The sequence below is a fragment of the Branchiostoma belcheri genome, unplaced genomic scaffold, assembly GCF_001625305.1.
Source record: "Branchiostoma belcheri isolate BF01 breed outbred unplaced genomic scaffold, Haploidv18h27 scaffold45, whole genome shotgun sequence".
Lineage (NCBI taxonomy): Eukaryota > Metazoa > Chordata > Leptocardii > Amphioxiformes > Branchiostomatidae > Branchiostoma > Branchiostoma belcheri.
The window spans coordinates 2,569,405-2,591,325 of NW_017804076.1; the positions used below are offsets into that span (position 1 = coordinate 2,569,405).

A 21,921-nucleotide genomic window follows, 5' to 3' on the forward strand; every position below is an offset into this window, starting at 1 on the left:
AAGGTAAACTTTTCTTTTTAAACATCATAAAGGAACTACGTTCATAAACTTTAGTGTTGTCATAGAAACTAGAATGATTAATATGTAAAATAATAGAAAGAATCATTGTAAGGTCTTTTCAGTCTATTTTATAAATTTTCATATTTGATTTTCCCATCATGCAGCTGTGCAAATGGCGCGGGTTGGATGAAATTTTCAGAGTTTTCCAACTTTTTCTACGTATTTTGCCAATTTCCGCACCGCCTGGGAGAAACTGGGAGTTATCGTGATGTCTGAAAATAAAGAAGAGAAGAAGGAAGATGTAAGGAATGTTTCTTGTGTTCTAGATGATCAATAGCAGTGATAGACTAGCATTATGATCAGACCCGTTCGGACCGGCACATGTGTCATGATGTGAACAACAACAAATCTTTGTCATACGATCACTAAAATATTCGCCATGTATCTCCATTCCTATTCTGTATGGCAAAGAGAGATTACCTTCACATATTATTAAAAATGATCCTTAACCAAGTGCTTACAATTCATGTACACATAGATCTATAGACTATAACGTTATATCATCATATTTCTATCAGTGAGAAACAAACTTCTGTACTTCCAGCCCAAGGACCAGGAGTTCAAGCTAGAGAAGGACACAGAGCTGAGATTCGAGGTGGAGACGGGAGGAACCATTACTTTAGAGGTGAATCATGCTAGAATACTACATATAATGATAAGAAAATTGCTGAAAATAAAGGAAAACAAAGTGTCCAAGCATTAACTGAACACTCACTGTCCTCTGCAGGCAAATGGTCTAATATAATTATATAACTTTGTATGTCTGAGCTTCAGAGGGATAACTTGTTGTGGATACGAATGTTGTCATCTTCAGATATGTACTGTTTTCTGTGTGGTAGTGAAGTAAGTTTCAAGTAACTACATGAAAGATGGTGGATGCCGTCTGAAACTCTGAAAGCTTCTACGCTATGTCAAGTATGACATTTGTAAGTCATTATCAGTGTATCAGTTTAAACCCTTCCTGTTACTTTACCTTATGTTATATGGTACCTTGTTTGATGTCCACAGCTAGCTGAAGGCCTGGCAGAAGTGTTTGGAACAGAACTGGTCAAGAACAAAAAGTTCACCTTCGGCTCTGGTGCCAAGGTCGCAGTCTTCACCTGGCATGGCTGCAAGGTCGTCATATCCTTCTGTAAACGGAGCATTGATGTAGTTAACGTTACATGTTTAAAGTTAAGACTTTTGATCCAACACAAGAAGTCAAGAGCTTTTGACCAGTCATATTGTTTACCAGCAATATTGCTGAACTAAGAGTGCTTTTCTACATTTAAGGTCAAAACTTTTGTTCCAAAACAAGGGATTGTTCTCACCTAGAGTTTTTGACCAGTCAGTCTGGCTTTCTTCAATAGACTGACCCAGTCATACTTTTCACATGGCTTCTCTGAAGTGTGACGTCAACACTGGGGCAAATCTCTTGTGTTGGAACGGAAGTTTAAACTTTAGTTTAAACATGTTAAAGTTTAAACATATAACTACCAAAACAATGAACTGTCATGACAGTGCTTTTCTATGTTGTGCAATTCTGTTTGGGTTCTGTGAAAATTTACCAAATACATGTACATACACATGCAAATTTATGCTTGGATTAGTTCTTTACAGTAGATACCAACATTGAACCTTGCAACAGGAAAAACTTCTGATACTAATAAACTACTGATACTGAGTGACTGACTAACTGACTGTACATCGTTACCTTTGTCTAAAGTAAAATGTATGTGAAATCAATCTAGCACTTAAGTTCCCTTCCTTGACTTTTCTCACCTTCATGGTAAGACAGAGTTTGCGTATGTGTCCAAAGACACTCCGATGATCATGTATGTCAACACCCACGCTGCACTGGAGCAGATGAGACAACAGGCTCAGGACCAGGGAAAACGGGGACCAAGGGTAAGCATCTTAAGCTTGGACAACAACCATAGTCCTTTTAATATTTATGTACTTATTAGTTCTTAGTAGTATTGATATATCAATTCAGTTGAAGAAACAAAATTTATTCACCACTGATTATGAAAACTAGAAAAAAAAACATATTCCAAGGGCTGTCAATTATGCAAACATAATAAAACATGTTTAGAGAACCTTCCCAGTTAGAGCAAGCATTTAAGTTGCTACATCACACCATAGCAGACTTGATATTCCTCTAGCTCCTTGTGCATGTATTGCAGTGGCTTGCAAGAAACTTGGTAGAAAATCTACCAAGATAATGCCCAACTTTTGGATGTCTTTTAGTTTATATCTGCCCTAGTATTTCCAAAATTTTAGCTTACACACGGTTCTGACTTGATCAATCTACATGTATGGATTGTAGCTCTTCGTGTATCTCATAGTCACAAGTCACTTTTAATCAGATGTAAAGTTAATATGTTGGTTTGTATTTTTTACTGAAGGTGATGATTGTGGGACCAACAGATGTAGGGAAGTCGACCCTCTGTCGTCTACTCCTCAACTACGCAGTCAGACTGGGACGCAGACCTACCTTCATAGACCTGGACGTCGGGCAAGGGTCCATCGCTATTCCTGGGACTATAGGTGTGGGAAGGATTTGTGGAAAGACTATCAATCAAATATGATAATAGTATTAGTTCTGAAGGAGCTTTAACTGGGCACATATCAATAATATTATTCTTCCGTGACTGGGGTCTATGGTAGTGCGTGGTAAAAAAAGTGGTGAAAGGGTTTGGGTTTGAGGTCACATTCCTCATAATCCACTATGAAATGACATTAACTACCAACATGTCCAAAAAGTGTAGGAAGTGTTATTTCGGTCCCAAGGCTTACATGTACTTCCGGCCCTGTCACTGGAGGTTGGGAGTTCGAGTCCCAGCTGTTGTTGCTCGCCTAACATGCACCCTACTGTAAAAAGTCACAGTCCTTATAATTAGGCCGGGACGCTAAGCTGTGGTTCACTGTAAATACTTACATAGCATCTGTCTTTTCTGTCACAACCAATGGGAGATTAGTATTCAGAGAGATAAAACTGGATCAAGATCACTTTCTTTTTCCTTTTTACAGTATGTATACATTTTGTTTATCAAAATAACCGTGATACTTTTTCCAGGTGGCATACTTGTGGAAAGACCAGCTGATGTAGAGGAGGGTTTTTCCCTGCAGGCTCCTCTGATCTACCACTTCGGCCATGCCTCCCCCGGTGCCAACATGGAACTGTACGAACGAATCATCGCCAAGTGTGCAGATGTGTTTAACCAGAGATGTGAACTCAACAGACAAGGTAGTTTCTTCTGAATAGTTACCTGTTCACAATGTAAAATTGCATATCCTTAAAAGTTTATTGTTTAAAGTTAAAACTTTTGATCCAACACAAGACATTGTTCTCACCAAGAGCTTTCGACTCACTCTGGTCTTCTTCAATATACTGACCCAGTGAGTTTGGTCTCATGGCTTCTCTAAAATGTGACGTCAACACTGGGTCAAAGGTATCTGGTAAACAATATGACTGGTCAAAAGCTCTTGGTGAGAACAATCTCTTGTGTTGGATCAAAAGTCTTAACTTTAAACATGTAACTACATATACCAACACAGGTAAACTTTCATGACATTAAAAATTCATTGTAGACACGAAACCCAGGCTTTTACGCAATGAGCATTGATTTTTATAAATTCGAACATGCCATTTTTTTCTCTTACAAATGTATGGGTTGAAAACTAGGCAATTACAAATAGTAAAGATATGTAAAAGGCCTCTCCAGTTTAATTCCTTAGTTTTCCTTTGATAGACTATTATACAAAAGGAACTTATTGTGACATTTTTTGGTTTTGTACTCCACAGCTTCAGTAAGCGGCTGTATTATCAACACCTGTGGTTGGGTGAAGGGAGAAGGCTACAGGTCCATCCTACATGCTGCCCGGGAGTTTGAAGTGGACGTCATCATTGTACTGGATCAAGAGAGGCTCTACAATGACCTGAAGAGAGATCTACCAGGCTTTGTTAAAGTTGTACTGCAGCCAAAGTCTGGAGGGGTGAGTCATATATGTGGCTGAACAGTTATACCATCATTGCTGCACCACATGCAGACTGGATTAATCAAGTGAAAATTAAAAACACCCAAGAGAAAAATTTTGGGGGTTGTGTAGTATAATGAGTGTTCAGCTCAGAACTAGGAGGTTTCGGGTTTGATTGCTGCCATGTCACAAATGTCATGTCCTTGGGAAAGGCACTTAACACAACTTTCCTCACATTATTCAGATGGAAATGAGTACCTTCGGTTAGGGACATCCCTTGTGATAGGACAATGGAGCTCCCGTGTTTGGGGAAAGCCACACCCCATGCATATTAAAGAACCCACCATACCGGTATTTATCAAAAAGAGTAGGGATCCTGTGAGTGGTTCAGGGTTGTATTGAGGTCACCTGAGTTAGTGCCGAATGGCAGCCGCTCCAGATTCTTGCAATGAATCCAACCTACAGCTTTTTAGTCACACGTTTATGATCCTTCCATCTGTCCAGGTTGTTGAGAGACCTCAGCCAGTCAGAAGAAGTGCTCGTGAGGACCGTGTTCGGGAGTACTTCTACGGCGTGAGACAGCCTCTCTACCCACACTCGTTTGACGTCAAGTTTGCTGATGTCAGCTTATACCAGGTTGGAGGTGGGACAATAACTATTTTGTATTTTCTCCATTGTTCTACAATTTTTGTGTTGGAACAAACATTTTAAATACATGTAGTTACTTACTCTTCACTTTATCTATCTGTTGTATGTAACTACCAACACATAAAAAGGTATACATAAAAAGGTACATGTATATGTTTATGTATACCTTTTTATGTGTTGGTAGTTACATACAACAGATAGATAAAGTGAAGAGTAAGTAACTACATGTATTTAAAATGTTTGTTTCAACACAAAAAATTGTTCTTGCATAGAGCTTCCGACCAGTCACTTTGGTCTTCTTCAAAAGGCTGACCCAGTGAGACTTGTCACATGGCTTCTCTGAAACACTGGGTCAAAGGTACATGTACATGTATCTGGTAAACAAAGTCGGCGCCCGTCGTGGTTATCTCACTGGGTCAGTCTATTGAAAGACCAGAGTAACTGGTTGAAAGCTCTAGGTTGGGAACAATTCTTTGTGTTGGAACAAATTGCACATCTAAGAAAGAACAATTAATGTAGGTGATGATAACGGTTTACAAACATACCAACTTTATACGTGAAATTACTTTCCTGACCAAAGGTAATATCGTTGGTGTATTTGTGTAGCCCCAGCCCTGCCCGACTCCTGCCTGCCCCTGGACACACAGCAGGAGAACCCCTACACCAAACTGGTGCACATCCAGCCTGGAGCTCAGATTGTCCACCATGTACTCAGTCTCAGTATGGCTGACTCACTGGAGGATAACCTCATAGACACCAACATCGCTGGATTCATTTGTGTGTAAGTCAAGTAATATTTACTCACACAATAAGACCATGTTGATTTGATTATATGGATGACATCTATAAGTTTTTGAAATAATTATGAAATGAACATGGCCTATGTTGGATGGAAAGTACTGTTGCAGTACCGGTGAAAGAAAAAAAAAGCACTGCTTATTAAATTTTGGTTGATTTTATTCCTGAATGCATAGACACATACCGAGAGGTCAGAGGTTAATGTGCTGTACCTTATGACTAATGAAGTGTTGTTTTTTGTTCGCCCACAGTACAAATGTAGACATGGAGAGACAAGTGATGACTGTGCTGTCTCCTGCCCCCAGACCGCTCCCCAAGCGGTACTTGCTCCTTACAGACATCCGCTTCATGGACTTCAGATAAACACTTCCTAAGACTTAAGATACTCACTTGTCCTTAAGGATGATTTTTAAGTTTGCAGGTTAACCAATCAACATTCGGAATCAAAATAAAGATCATGTTTTTCCCACCTTAGATTTTTCTTTCTACAAGAACTGTCTGTGACTGTATATAAATGTATGAATGCATGAGGATAGTGATTTGTATTAGAAATGAAAAAAAAAAGTATTTTGTATTTTCATATGTCTTAGTAAGGTTGTTCCCAGTGTTTTGTTCATCTATATTCATCTATGATTCATGTGATATCTTGTTAAATTGTAACTGAGACTCCTGTTTTAAACACTAATTCAATAAAATAAAAACTGTTTTGTACTTTTCCATTGTGAAATATATTATATTACACAAAATAACAAAAAAGTTACTCTGCTTTTCTATTTCAATTAACACTAGATTACCATTTTCCATCCCTTGCAGTTTGCACAACACAGTCAAGTGACTTTCTCCTTCCAACCCATATCAGAGGCTTTTGTTTTGTCCGAACTTTCTTCCATGAAAGGAAACAAAGCCACTGGTCTTGATGGGCTTAACTGCAGACTCCTCAAGATTGCTGCCCCTGTTATAGCACCTTCCTTGACCAGCATTTTGAATGCTTCCTTGTCCACCTCTGAGTTCCCTGCAGACTGGAAGAAAGCGCGAGTTGTCCCTATCTTCAAAGCTGGAGATAGAACAGACACTGGTAATTACAGACCAGTTAGCATTCTTCCAGTAATATCTAAAATACTTGAACGTGCAGTTCATCAGCAAGTCTATCAGTTCCTGACTGAGAATGACCTTCTCTCTGCACGACAGTCTGGGTTTCGCAAAAAACATTCAACCCAAACAGCTCTTCATTTAGTCACAGAGGAATGGTATGAAGCAGTAGATCAAGGTAAAATCACTGGTGCAGTCTTTGTCGATCTGTCAAAGGCTTTTGACACCATTGACCATAACATCCTTCTGCAAAAACTCAGTGCCTTTGGAATCTTCGGCTCTACAGCTAAATGGTTCCGATCGTACCTCTGTGAGCGATCTCACTGCACAGTTGTTAATGGACAAACATCCAATTTCTGTAATGTTGATTGTGGAGTGCCGCAAGGCTCCATTTTGGGACCGCTTTTGTTTGTAATGTATGTAAATGATATGCCAAAATGCATACAACACTGCAAAATTGCTTTATATGCTGATGACACTGTGGTATACTTCAGCCATCCTGACTTGGAAACCATACAAAGGGCTCTTCAGTCTGATATGGACCGTCTTCATCACTGGTTTGTGGCTAACTGTCTTTCTGTCAACGCCAAGAAGTGCAAAGCCATGCTTATTGGCACACGGCATCGGCTTAGGGGAAAAGACCAGTTACAAGTATTAATGAATGGAAACCCCCTTGAAGTAGTCCCGGCTTTTAAATACCTTGGTGTAATTGTTGACAGCGAACTGAAATGGGATTTTCATGTTATTCATGTTCTGTCTAAACTAAAGCGCGCGCTTGTAATAATGCGTCAAGTCCAACCTTTTGTCACACAATCTGCACTTGTCACCTTGTATAACACCATATTTTTACCACACTTAACTTATGCCTGTACTGTCTGGGATGGTGCCATTTCGGTACAATATGATAAGATGCAAAGAATGCAGAACCGCGTAGGAAAATTGATCTTGAAAGCCCCGTACAGAACACCATCACGGGAAGTCCTCTCTCGTCTGGGATGGAAGTCCGTGAGAAGTCTACATCGTCAACATAAAGCCATGATAGTGTATAGGGCCTTGGACAATTCTTTACCACCATATATGCAAGGGGTGTTCATCCGGTATAGAGACGCAGCCTCCAGATCCACCAGACAGAGCACATTGGACAACCTCATCATACCGAGGCCTCAACTGGAAGTGTACAGGCGGTCACTGAGGTACTCGGGGGCGACTGTGTGGAACTCCTTGCCACCACATGTACGAGCAGCCCAGTCATTGGGAACATTTAGAAGTATGATAAGGAACTTGGACTGATAATGGACTGATGATTTATTATTTATTTTTGTATTATATTTTGATTTGCACTTTGTTTTGATTTTGTATTATATTTTGGTTTGATTTGTAATCCGTGACCCCGCCCTCACCCTCGACCTTGTTGAAAAGCGGTCATTTGTAACCGAACAAGCTTTCGAGTTTAAATAAAGGCTTACTACATAAGAAACACAACAACAAAGGCAAACACACAACTAGTGATGTTTTTGATATTGTTGTAGTAAATTCTATTCAATTTGTGTTCCTCTTTAGCTTTTGAATTGCATAGTTTTACTTGTAGATTTAACAGAGCATTTACCCTGGCCCCGGCCCGGTGGATAATTAATGTTATAAATGTTGATGCTGAAATTGAATAAGAAATGTTGGCACAGAAACTGGAAAGAGCCGACCTACATTTTTCTGTTGTCTAAATCATAGTGATACAGATGTTGCTTAAAGTTTAATATACTGTCCTGATTCTCCCGAAACGTTTTAGCCTCCCTCCCAACATCTGCTTGAAGATTATGGTTGCCCTTCTTAATGAATCACGCGTAAATCTGGGCGACTACATTCCCACACAGGGGGTATTACTCTAGAGTAACTATATAAATTGAACAGCATTGAGGCATCCTTAAGAATGCTGTATAGGTGTTTTGGTATGTTGAAAATCGATTACGTACTATTGGCAAAACTATTTCTCATTATGCATCCGAAATATTAAGTAAATGGAACAGCGTGTTTCCCCCCGGTCCATAGTGGTACATTCTGAAACCCAAAATTGCTTTTGTTACACAATTTCGATGATAGTGGACGGACGGTTCTTCCGCGTTGTTCATAGAGGCCGCAAAACCAAGCAAGGTTTCCTTTTTGTACCAGAATAGACCGCAAGAATTATTTGCTATCTCTCAGAGAAGTCAGACGCAAAGATGAGCCGCATAGCAGTGGTAAGTTGGGGGATGATCACTCCTCATTTTCGGCTTGGTGGAGACGAGGAAATAAGATTTGCTATAAATCTCCAAGCAGATTCTTTTGGGCAAGGGGAGTCTATGTAATAATTTCGGCCGTCTGTAACTATTGACCGTCTGTAATCATTGGTCGTCCCACAAAGCACATACGAAGGTTACAATCTAATCACCAGGCAGATCCTAGGGTGGCATTAAAGACAGTATCAAATTGGCCAGGCAGTCCTATAATGTTAATCCATATGCCAGAGAGGGTCCATACACCATCTGGTTACGCCAGAGAGGCTACTGCCTGGCTGATACTGTCTTTTGCCACCCTATTCTGCTTGGAGATTAGTTACAATCTTCTCCACCAGCCTCTGCTTGGAGAGTAGATAATGATATCCGAAGGGGGCCAGGGGAAAGGGACAGGGAGACACTGAAAGTAGACTCTGAAGTCAGAAGTAGCTGTTTAGAAAGATGTGAAAATCTCCTACTACACAGTGGTCACTAAGAAAGTAAATCGAATAAAACAATTACCATGAAACACTTTTCTATTCTTTCCACATCACATAATGGAATTGTCATTCTATAATACGCCCCATGCTTCCACTGTTATGCACAGATGCATGAATAGATACAAAATTACATTTATGCTAAAAGTATAAAAAAAACTTGGTACCATTAATGATTATGATAAAATCCTTTTCTGTTCTTTCATCACTGTGGCAGGTGACTGGATCAAACAAAGGGATTGGATTTGAGATAGTCCGAGGACTGTGTAAACAGTTTGATGGGATTGTCTATCTAACAGGTAATTATAACCATTGTTTTTTTAGAGGCTTATTTCAGATGGAATGGCATTCTTATGATCTAGAGTCTGTTGGGACTGAATGAATTGCGTGATCGATTGAGTGAGTGAGAGTGAATGAATGAGTGAGTGAGTGAGTGAGTGAGTGAGTGAGTGAGTGAGTGAGTGAGTGATTGCGTGAGTGAGTGAGTGAGTGAGAGTGAGTGAGTGAGTGATCAAGTGAGTGTCTTCTAGACCCATATCATTACATTATTATTGCTGACAGAAATAACATTTTACATGCAGCTAGAAATGAGAAGCTTGGACAGGAGGCTGTCCAAAAGCTGAAGTCCGAGGGCCTGAACCCCAGCTTCCACCAGTTGGACATCACAAATGACCAGAGTATTCAGGCACTGAAGCAGCATCTGCAGGACAAGCATGGGGGCCTGGATGTGCTGGTTAACAACGCAGGGTTTGCTTACAAGGTACTAGTTTCGTGAGTATGATAAATTTGAAGGCTTTGAATAAACTTTGAAGTGTTCAGAAAAATATTTTGTTGTTGTATATTAGGAAATAAGCAAAAGTGTTTTTCCCATCAAATCTTTTACCTCATCAGTTTGTGTTTTAAATTAAAGTCAAACTTGTCTAAGACGACCATCCAGGGACCAAGGAAAAATGGTCTCCTTAGACAAGTGGTCTTCTTATACAAGAAGCATGGCGACATGACAAGACAGTGAACAAGAAAACCACAGCAAATTTCAAATTTCCACCCATAAAATAAGTTACCATAGACTCTCCCACTCACCAAAGTAACCCAGCTGGTACAATTTTACAAAGACGTTCCCACTGGTGAAATCATTGGCAAACTGGCCGTTTCCATATAGATTCCACACACTTGAAAGTGACACAGTCATCATATGTAGAGATTGGGCCATGTGGTCCCAAATACTAGTAGTGCTGGTGGTCGCATTGGACGGCAAGTGGTCGGCTTAGGCAAGTCCGTTCAAAATATTAAATGTCTGTAGAAAAAAATTGGGACTGAAAAAAAAGCAGCCATTATGGCCAGATGGCCAGCTTATAGAGGTGGTCGCTTGGACAAGTTTGACTGTACACATGGCCACTAATGTTAATACTCTGTTGAAAACCAAGGCCATCTTTGGTGGTGTTCTTACTGGTGAAATACTCACTGATTCTAGGTGAAGTCACAATCACTGAACCAATGTCACTTTTTTTTCAATTGCAGATGGCAGATACGGCCCCCTTTGGGACCCAAGCAGAGGACACTGTGGGGGTCAACTTCTTCGGAACCATGGCCATCAGCAAAGCTCTGCTGCCAATCATCAGGCCTCATGGAAGGTGGGTGGAGCCATCAACAATCATGCAATGTTTTTGAATATGCTAATGAGCTGCACGTCAAACTCCATGCAACATCAATGAAAAAAGTACAGATTAGATGTAATGTTGACAATACATTTTTTTAAAGATTTTAGTCAAGATATACAAAAACAACACCCAACATTTAGCTTACAAACAGCATATAAAACCTACGAAACTATTAAAAGATGCAAAATTTTATGTAAGGACATTACACATACTGTATAATGTCCGTGGTTTATGGAAATGGCAAATGACGTGTAATCAAGTACGTTATAATGTATGATGTATAATGTCGTTGGTGGAATCATTGGTATTTACTGATACAAAATTTAGCTCACCTGTTCAAATAGTGAGACAGTATTTACTGTGGCACTGTATTCATGACTTTTATTTCCATTCTCCAGGGTTGTGAATGTATCCAGCCAAGGCAGTAATATGTCTTTGAGGAAATGCAGTGCTGAACTGCAGGCTCGGTTCAGGGACAGGAGCATCAAGGAGGAAGAACTTGTGGCATTATTGAATAAGTTCATTGAGTGAGTATATGTAGGAGAAAACTGCACGAGTCCTTTATCTTTTACTTAGACTGTATGATAAGGTTACAGCAAACAGGAGACTCAAACTGTTAGCAATTTCTCTTTATCTTTCTATCTTCCGGTAATGTCTATCTGCTAAGAAATTGGCAATAACTGACATGTTTTCATGACTAATATGAGACGGGTGTTCACCAGGCCCCTGCCTGGGTGATTTGAAGTGAACCATCAACTTCCAGACAGTATGATTTGGACCATCCCACACTGGGGCATGCCTCTTCTCTTTTTCAAAAGGTGTGGTGGGTAACTTCTTTGGGTCATAATGGCTCTCTTCAAACACGGGACCTCCATTTAACATCTTATCCAAGGGACGTCCCCAAACAAAGCTACCATTTTACACCTGAGTTAAGTGAGCAAAGTCATGTTAAGTGCCTTTCCCAATGGTACAACATCTGGCATGTCAGGAGTTCCAACCCGGGACCTCTTATTTCTGAGCCAAACGCACTGACCATTACCATAATACCCCATGCAATGTCACCATCAGCAACAACCTATCCCTCTTAAATGTGTCTTTGTAGGACGGCCAAGGCAGGGCAGCACAAGGAAAACGGTTTCTCTGACTCAGCGTACGGCATGTCCAAGATCGGAGTGACCGTGCTGACGTTTATCCAGGCACGGGAGATGGAACAGGACCCTAGAGAGGACATCCTGGTCAACTGTGTAAGATTACATTGTGCCTCTGTCAGAGAAGAGCTATTGTTGTACATATTATTCTCTTTATATGTTTCCCTAATCATGTAATAGTAGCCTGGGTGCCATCCGATTTGTAATTGTAATATTATGGCAACCCCCCAAAAATGTTTTCGGGATTGCCATTACAAATCAGAGGCTAATGTAATTAAGATAATGGGTTACAGTAATAGGTTACAAATTATTCCATATTTGCTGTAGTTTGTTGTGATGGAAGCTATATCTCTGCACATGGTTGTTAATACAAAATTCAACTTGTTCGTGCGTGTGTTTGTTTGTAGATGTGTCCAGGCTGGTGCAAGAGTGACATGGCAGGCTGGGAGAGGCCAACTAGGACTGCTGCTGAAGGTAAGGATGGTTGTAACGTTACATGTTTTAACAAATACGCATAATCCTCTCAACAAATATACAAATCCTCTCAGCATATTAAGCTATTAGTTTTTCTGCAAAAGAGGTAATCTTTTAGGTTTTTTTTTTTACCAGACACGCACTGTGAATTTATAAAGATATTCATAGCTTTGAATTTAGATTTCAAGTCTAACTAAGACCCTGTTCATACCAGACTTACATTTAGCGGTTTCAACCGGTTTTTCAAAAACCCGGCTAAAACCCTTAGCGTTCATACCAGACTTTTGATAACCGGTTTTGAAAAAATCCTGTCCGATGAATATCCAATTAATCGGCCATGACTGCAGTTTGAATAACCGTTCCTCCCGCTCTTCCGATTGTTGTCCTTGGCTTTCTTACTTGTATGCCGTCTTCAGTTTTTTTACCTTACTGCGGCACTGATCCTTTATCTTCAAGAAATCAGCCTCCTCCAACATTTTTGTTTCGGTAGAGCCCTCGCCCCCCCCCCCAGCTTTTCGATTCGGCGACTCCTGCTCTCCAAACCTAAGTATCAGGAGCGTCTCGTCCGCAGACCAGGTTGCATATGCTGATTCCATCGCTGATTCCACCGAAAAACAGTGGAAACGAACTCAAGTTGGTCAAAACAACGCGATCAAAAAGCTTGCAGGTCGCACATGGTCAGGATGCTGACCCCGTGACCCTGGAATTATGACGCAAAAACCGGTTCAATAAACCCTTAGCGTTCAGACCAGGTTTTTCGGTGGAAAAACCCCACAAAACCCCTCAAAAACCACCTCCCGAGGTGGTTTTTCAAAATCGGATTTAAACCCCTTAAAAAACCGGTTAATTTGCGTTCACACCAGGTTAAATAAAAACCGGTTTTTGAAAAACCGGTTGAAACCGCTAAATATAAGTCTGGTATGAACAGGGTCTAATTCTATGTAACTGCCTCCCTCTCCAGGTGCAGTTACAGGGTTGTTCCTGTCCCTTCTCCCTCCAAACACTAAGGAGTCACAGGGACTCTTCTTCTATGACCGCAAACCTATACCATTCTAATGGACAGTAACCATTTGCTCCAGTTTGCAGACAGAGATGTCTGAGGACTTGACCTGTGAAATGAGCTTAAAGCTGAAAACACTGCTTGTAGTTTTGAAGGCATGCACTGCAATTTCAGGGCACCAAAGGCTGTTTTTTCTAGTCATTTTTAAAACATTTTACAGTAGTAACTTGAATCAATCCTATCCCATTACACACTGATATCTGTGAGGCGAAAAATAATTCCACCAAAATGCGATTTTGCTGACAGAAGATGGCTGCTTAATTCGTATTGTAGGCTGTTTCTAGCTATTTATTGGTGGAACCCCCAAAATAATGAGACGCCTCGTGCAGATTGTTAAAAACAGTGTGCTACTTTTCAACAGTCACTGCACGATCACTTATCTACTGGTATCTGGGTCAAATGTATTGAATACTATCTTATGGAATAAACATTGTTTGTCCTTATGAAAGCCTTGCTTCAGTATTTGTGTTAATTGTTGACTGGACACTTTCAGGTATTATATATTGAGTTGAATATTATTACTTTCCTTGACCACCTCTACTCTGACAAGCTCTATGTAGGATAGTTTTGCAAAGCCAGGTAACAGAAATTGCCAGAACCTATGTTCTTCAATGACAGGAACCTCCATGGAAGAATTGCATTTTACTTCATTGTCTTAAAAGTAGGACACAGAAACATCATTTGATGAATGAAATCCTCTGAAAACTCAACTTCTGAGATGAGCACCTTAATTGTGAAATTGAAGACACTGCACATGTTACAGTAAAACAGATCAAACAGACCACAATGTGATTATATTTTATTCTCGTTCTTGACACAAGGGGAAAAGCAACAAAGCATGAAATCGTTTTTCTAACACACGGTTGAGACTGAAACTTTACAGTGTTCCTCCCAACATCTGCTTGGAGATTGTGGTTGATTCACGTCATGAATCACACGTAAAGTTGGGTGACTACATTCAAACAGAGGGTGTAGCTCTATATCTTAATTGTATTAACTGTGAACACCGTTTAGACATACTTGTGAATATTGCTTGAGCATTCTGGTATGGTGTAGATAAATTAGGTTAGCAAACTCTGAATCAGACAATGAAAAAGAAAAAAAAGTACATTTCCCTCTGGTCCATAGTGGTACATTCCAAACACCGGAATGGTGATACTTGCACGGTGCTGCAAAGATCTGCAAATATTTCCACGTTTTCACATAAGCCGCAAAACCAGAGGACCGCACTTTGTTTTTTCAAAGAGGTCAGACGCAGATGATGAGCCGCATAGCAGTGGTGAGTTGGTAGCCTCCGGGAGGCGACTGGAAAGAGTAGAAATCAGCCAAATAGAGACTCATACAGCTATACAGATAGCATGCCATAGGCCACTGGAGCTGGTCTGCTGGAGAGAACAGTTTGCCGCACCGCTATCTCTCTCTCTCTATATATATATATATTTGGCCGATTTCTACTCTTTTCAGCCGCCTCTCGAAGCCTGGTAGAGGTTAGTTAGCTAAGTGAGTTGGGGATAATGAGATTCGTATCGAGGGGGCGGGGCCGTGTATTATGGCACAGCAAGTTTCAGTGAAAGTGATCCACAGTGGCACAGCAAGTTTCAGTGAAAGTGATCCACAGTGCTCTAGACCTGAAAGCTAAATAATCTCATCTACTGAAACTTTGAAGTTGAAACTTTTGACAACCACAAAGGCACAAACAGCTCAATACCTACTAAGTATTTTTGTACCAGTTGAGGCCATTTAACGTAAAATACTTGCTATCTGATTTTTGTAGAAAATTAATGGAATTTGTTATAATACGCCAAATGCTTCCACTGTAATGCACAGATACTCTTAATGCATTAATAGATACTTGGGGCAAAATTACATAATATGCTTAAGGTTATAATGAAAAAAAACTTGGAGGACCAGTTGATAAACTAGCATACATGTATCTAAGAGGCAAAATTATGGGAAAAATGAAGTACCATAAAACCCTTTTCTGTTCTTTCATCACTGTGGCAGGTGACGGGATCTAACAAAGGGATTGGATATGAGATAGTCCGAGGACTGTGTAAACAGTTTGATGGGATTGTCTATCTAACAGGTAATTATAACCATTGTTTTTCTTGAGGCTTATTTCAGGTGGAATGACATTCTTATAATCTAAAGTCCCATATAGACCCTTATCATCACAACTGACAGACATATTTTACACACAGCTAGAAATGAGAAGCTCGGACAGGAGGCTGTCCAAAAGCTGAAGTCTGAGGGCCTGAACCCCAGCTTCCACCAGTTGGACATCACAAATGACCAGAGTATTCAGGCACTGAAGCAGCATCTGCGGGACAAGCATGGGGGCCTGGATGTGCTGGTCAACAACGCAGGGTTTGCTTACAAGGTACTAGTTTTTTTATGCATGATAAAGGCCTTCAACAAGTTTTGAAGTATTTGAGTTATCTTTTGTTGTTAGGAAATATTCAAAATAGCAGGCATATTCCATCAAATCTTTTACCTCAATGGTTTGTGAATTTCTTATGCTTCTTTTAAGTTACTTTCTTTCACAGGTGGCCGCTACTGCTCCGTTTGGAACCCAGGCAGAGGACACTGTGGGCATCAACTTCTTTGGAACCCTTGCTGTCAGCAAAGCTCTGCTGCCAATCATCAGGCCCCATGGAAGGTGGGCGGAGCATCCAGCAATCATGCCATACTTTGGAGGATGCTGCATGTCAAAGTCCACATGACAAAAGTGCAGATTGGATCTAATGTTGAACAACAATGGGATTCACTTGTTCAAGTGATATCACGGTGATTGTGTCACACTCTGCTTTGTTTTTTTCTCTCCAGGGTAGTAAATGTATCCAGCCAAAGCAGTAATATGTCCAAGCATATGACAAGATGCAGTGATGAACTACAGGCCCGGTTCAGGGACAGGAGCATCAAGGAGGAAGAACTTGTGATGTTATTGAATAAGTTCATAGAGTGAGTATATTTAGAAGAAAACTGCATATGTCATTTACCTTTGCTTAACTACTGTATATCTGCTACAGTTGCAGTGAACTGCATACTAGTAGTAGAACTTTGTGGAACGTTCAAACTCTTGTCAATTTATCCTTGTGAAATATATCTCTGCAGGACAGCCAAGGCAGGGCAGCACAAGGAAAATGGTTTCGCCAACTCAGCTTACAGCATGTCAAAAATTGGCAAGACTGTCCTGACGTTTATCCAGGCACGGGAGATGGAACAGGACCCTAGAGAGGACATCCTGGTCAACTGTGTAAGAACAACATCGTGCCTCTGTCAGCTGGTTTTTGGCTTTTTTCTCATAACATATTTGAGCTCCCTCATCATGTAATGAACAATGCTTTCAACTGGCCCATTCTGCAATCTTGATGGAAGCTCTATTTTGATACTTTTTGCTGTGTTTGCTTCATTTCAATTCACGTTATTCTCATCTGTGTGTTTGTTTGTAGATGTGTCCAGGTTGGTGCAAGACTGACATGGCAGGTTACGAGAGGCCACCTAGGACTGCTGCTGAGGGTAAGAACTATAAATTGTATATACAAAATGCTATTAGCATTTTTCTGCAATAGATGTAATCTTTTAGGATTGTTTTACATGACATACTACTGTACCATGAATCTTAACATTTCATAGCTTTGAATTTACAGTGTGAATTTAAAATGTTAATTGTCTAACTGCCTCTTTGTAACAACCACCCTCCCAGGTGCAGACACTGCAGTGTTCCTGGCCCTTCTGCCACCCAACACTAAGGAGTCACAGGGACTCTTCTTCTATGACCGCAAACCTATACCATTCTAATGGACAGTAACCATTTGCTCCGGTTTGTGGACTTCAGTGGTATAAAATGAGCTTGAAGCTGAAAACACTGCTAATGTAAAAATCAAAATAAATCAACTTTTTAATATATAGACTATTGGAAAATAATGGAAATAAAATAGTCTGGTGCTTTCCTTTAAAAGGGACTCTTCTTCTATGACCACAAACCCATACCTTTCTAAAGGAAAGGGAAATACATTTTTGTACATGAGTGACCTCCAAACTGAAACCACTGTAGTTTTAAAACAGTGTGCTAATTTTCAACAGCCCCTTTATGATCATTACTGGTATATGGGTCAAAATGCATTGAACATTGAATAAACGTTGTTTGCTCGTATGAAAGCCTTGGATCAGTTTTTGTCCATTTCTTGATGTTACAACTTTTCTGCCGTGATCTTATTACTTAATTCAAGGAGTACTATTCAAAACTCCTCGCTTAATTAAGGTCCTCATTTAATCACATTTGATTATGAAAATCAATTCGCAGCAATTACCATGAGAAGCTCGAAAAGAATTACGCCATAGTTGTTGTCAGCTCTTGTTCTATAACAAAGACTGGTCGGACGGGTCACTGGCAAAGGGCCATTATATAGGACAGAGGGTATCTTGTGTATTGCCGGAAGTGAACATAGAGCACTAGAACATTCACCGATCCGAGTGGACGTCCCATGCAGCACCTAGAATGAACGGTGGACAAACGACGAGTCGTGTAGCCTTGGTGAGTGTGATCTCAATAGCGTTTAAGCAAGGACATCATAATGCCCTTGGTTTATAAGTGAAGAAAGAGAACTGAGACCAGTAGAAACTGGCAGAAATGAGGTGAAAATTAGCCAATGGAGTTTATTGACAGGCCATCGAAGAATGTACAGTTTTGCCACACTAGGGTCATTCCAGGAGTGAACGAAACGATGAGGACATTTCTAGCCTATTTTCTGTCAAATTTGTCGTGCATTTTGTGTCCCAAACAAGTCGCGCTACCGTCATTTGTTCTGGGCCTCTGGCCTCTCGCGGCCCCAATACAACACCCATATCTTAAAGTAACCTGAGCAGAGTGCAGATTGACGAGGGACTTGATACTAGTAGCCGGCAAGGACAAATGCCGACTGTTGTAGGTGGAACGACTGCCATGTTTCGGGCATGAGTTCACTGGTGCATGTCGTAGTAAAGAAAACACCTGACGGTTAGTATTCCCACATCGCCAGGTGACCGGGTCCAACAAGGGCATCGGGTTTGAGATTGTCCGAAGGTTATGCAAGGAATTCGACGGGATCGTCTACCTAACAGGCAAGTATATACCTGACCGTCTTTATCCAACGTAAACTAAACGGTGGTTTCTTTTATATGCACGAGACTGACGTTTGTGTTCTTTTAAAAGCACTCTTTAGGCCATGTCGCTCGCGCTGGCATTTTTGTCCATTCCCAAAAAATGTTTCGACCATGCTGTAAATCGAACAGAGCAGATGCAAAATGAGCAAATGTATGCCGTGAATTGCAAAACAGTTATTGGAAAACGATACTTGTTATGTCCATGAAGGTATGATAGAGATGTTATGTCGTCGAGTGCAGGAATAAATTCCAAAGAAAAGAAGAAAATGTGTAGAAATGAAAACGAACAGTTTATTATTATTTGGCATACCGTCTGGGGGTTTAGTCATTTGTTCAACCTTCATGACCACGTACATTTCATAATGAAGGCAAATTTTTTGCAAAACTCTCGAAACTCTCAAAAATTCGCACTCTCGAATCAGTTTTGGCATTCCCATAGGACGTCATCCATGTAATCAAATCAACATGGCCTAACCAAATGACATCATGTAGAAATTGATATCTCCGCACTCAGATATCGATGAACATCTCGGACAGGAGGCTGTCCAAAAGCTGAAGTCTGAGGGCCTGAACCCCAGCTTCCACCAGTTGGACATCACAAATGACCAGAGTATCCAGGCAGTGAAGAAGCATCTACTGGACAAGCATGGTGGCCTGGATGTGCTGGTTAATAATGCAGGGTTTGGTCTTAAGGTTTGTAGCTTCCATCACTCAAAAAAAAAAAAAAAAAAAACGAAGACTAAACATATGCTTGGAGAGGAAGGGAGTACCTTCCTCTCATGCCAACATACCTTCCATTTTCATTATCATATTTGACATCCGGATCCATTTTAGACCTATCGTATTCATAAACTGAGAAAAGAAAGGCGTTGTCTTACCTATTTTAAAGTTCTTTCAATGAGATGTAATTCAGTCAAGTTTTCTTTTCTGTCAAGCATTCGCATGCTAGTAATTTTTCTCTCATCTAACAATCCATCCAAAGACATGACACACATAATTTGCACCGAAACGACTTTTCATAGATGTTTTAATAGTTTTTTTTACCTCTAGCCTGAAATAAGAGATGAAGTTCCCTACGCCATCCAGGCGGAGAAGTCAGTCGGCGTCAACTTCTCCGGAACCCTGGCAGTTAGTAAAGCTCTGCTGCCAATCATCAGGCCTCATGGAAGGTAGGCGGGCTATCGAATCTCATGCGATGCGAAAGAGGACACTGATGAAAAATTTTGACGAATTTCCAATCCCCTTTTTTTGCGCGAGACAAGTTACGAAATTGAAACGCCACTGCTTAATATGACAGCAGAATTGGTGCATTGTTCAATTCAAAGAGTTACGTCTTTTCCCAGGGTTGTGAACATGTCCAGTCAGTCCAGTAACAAGGCCATACGGAACTGCAGTGCCGAGTTACAGGCGAGGTTTAGGGACAGGAGCATGAAAGAAGAAGAACTTGTGATGTTGATGAACAAATACATCGAGTGAGTGTGCTCCAGACGTCTCTCATCTAAAATAGTGTCTGACAAAGCGAAGGGAAGTTCGAAATGAATTACAGGGTTGTGTATAGTGATTATAGTTATTATATCTTCATTGTTAGATGCAAAAAAAACTGTGTTGACAGTTCTCTATCTATCTAATCAGACTTACAGGCGGCCCTCGTTTGTGCCGCGTAAGGAACTAGTCTGAATGGCACAGAGGATAATGCTTCTTTGTTTTTGTGTCATGTCGTACAATATTGTACTTCGGTTGTCGTTTGGGTTATGGGAACGTATTATAGAACCTCATACAATTATTATGTAAAGCATACAAGTCATGTTTCTGTTTCTATAGCATGGCCAGGGTGGGGAAGCACAAGGAGCATGGCTACCCGAACTCAGCCTACGCCATGTCCAAAATCGGAGTGACGTCACTGACGTACATCCAAGCACGGGAGATGGAAGAGGATCCGAGAGAGGACATCCTGGTCAACTGTGTACGTACGAGAGTCAGTGTGTCTCTTAAAGGCATTCAATGCAATTTCAGGAAAAACGGGATTTTCCAAGTCAATTTTCTGGCCATTCTATCAAGTCGAGTCAATACTACCCCATACCATACTGATATCTGGAAGACAAAAATGCGATGTCATTGACGGAAACGGTCGCTTGTTTTGTATCGTAGGCTGGTTCGACTCCTCACCGGTAACTTGTATTGCCGCCCTGAAATTGCATCGAATGCCTTGAAACACGCAACCGTCAAAGAATTGTTTGGAAACGGGGAACATTTTATATAGTAAACTATGGAACACAATGGAGGGGGACATAAAACAGACGATACAAATCACCTCTACAGGTTGTCTCTTCCAAAAATATTCTCACGAAAATTTACTATAAAATTGAAATAAGCAAATTTCATTGTTGTTTGTGTCAGTGCTGTCCAGGTTGGTGCAAGACTGACATGGCAGGCTGGGAGAATCCACCAAGGACTGCTGCTGAAGGTAGGACTCATTCTGGAATCGGTAGTATCGATATGTGGGTCTGATAGTAAGCTTTTCCCTAGTCTCATGTACTTTTGTTGTGGTTGTCCTATAAAATAAAGTATTCTATTTACAAAGTTGAATAGTACATCGAACAAATCATAGCAGTAACTCCTGTTGAATTATTTAGAATAAACAAGTTTCATATTGAAATAAATGTTTGAACTTTGATGTAGGCTTTATTTACCACAGTATGGCTGCACTGGACTTGTCACTGTACGCTTTACAACAGTCGAGCATTTCATTCATTTCTTACAATTGTTACACCAGGTGCAGACACACCCGTGTTCCTGGCCCTCTTACCACCCAACACTGCAGAGGCACAGGGACTGATGTACCACGACCGCAAACCTATACCTTTCTGAGTAATCTAAAAATGAACTGAAAAAAATACACCGGGTACCATAGAATCTCGGGGTTTTGTTTATTTGTGTCTACCTTCTGCATGGAAAGTGTAGCTGGTTTCATTTAAATGTGTTGAATATCGGATAAGTTGTACGCGTACGATTTTATTATCATCATGGAGTTAACCTCCTTGTTATTATGAGTGCAAATTAGAAACTTTTAAGTGATAGTTTAAAAACGTTATCAGGGCTACATGAACAAGTGCATGGATTTTCGTTTTCTTTTTCTGC

General features: G+C 40.5%; 1 protein-coding gene across 1 annotated transcript; it reads left to right on the forward strand.

The window, feature by feature from the left end:
* Positions 1 to 135: 135 nt before the first annotated feature.
* On the forward strand, positions 136 to 21,693 carry LOC109478681. The gene is made up of 29 exons (XM_019780348.1): positions 136 to 301; positions 605 to 685; positions 1,069 to 1,182; positions 1,822 to 1,947; positions 2,448 to 2,589; positions 3,119 to 3,289; positions 3,848 to 4,038; positions 4,525 to 4,663; positions 5,275 to 5,449; positions 5,718 to 5,827; positions 6,428 to 6,541; positions 8,752 to 8,786; positions 9,516 to 9,597; positions 9,880 to 10,058; positions 10,817 to 10,929; positions 11,355 to 11,483; positions 12,059 to 12,200; positions 15,643 to 15,724; positions 15,840 to 16,018; positions 16,185 to 16,297; positions 16,465 to 16,599; positions 16,753 to 16,894; positions 18,660 to 18,741; positions 19,298 to 19,476; positions 19,834 to 19,952; positions 20,127 to 20,255; positions 20,605 to 20,746; positions 21,181 to 21,247; positions 21,557 to 21,693. The coding sequence occupies exons 1-29, from the start codon at positions 269 to 271 to the stop codon at positions 21,649 to 21,651; spliced, it is 3,540 nt and encodes a 1,179-aa protein (XP_019635907.1). The 5' UTR covers positions 136 to 268; the 3' UTR covers positions 21,652 to 21,693.
* Positions 21,694 to 21,921: the final 228 nt, after the last annotated feature.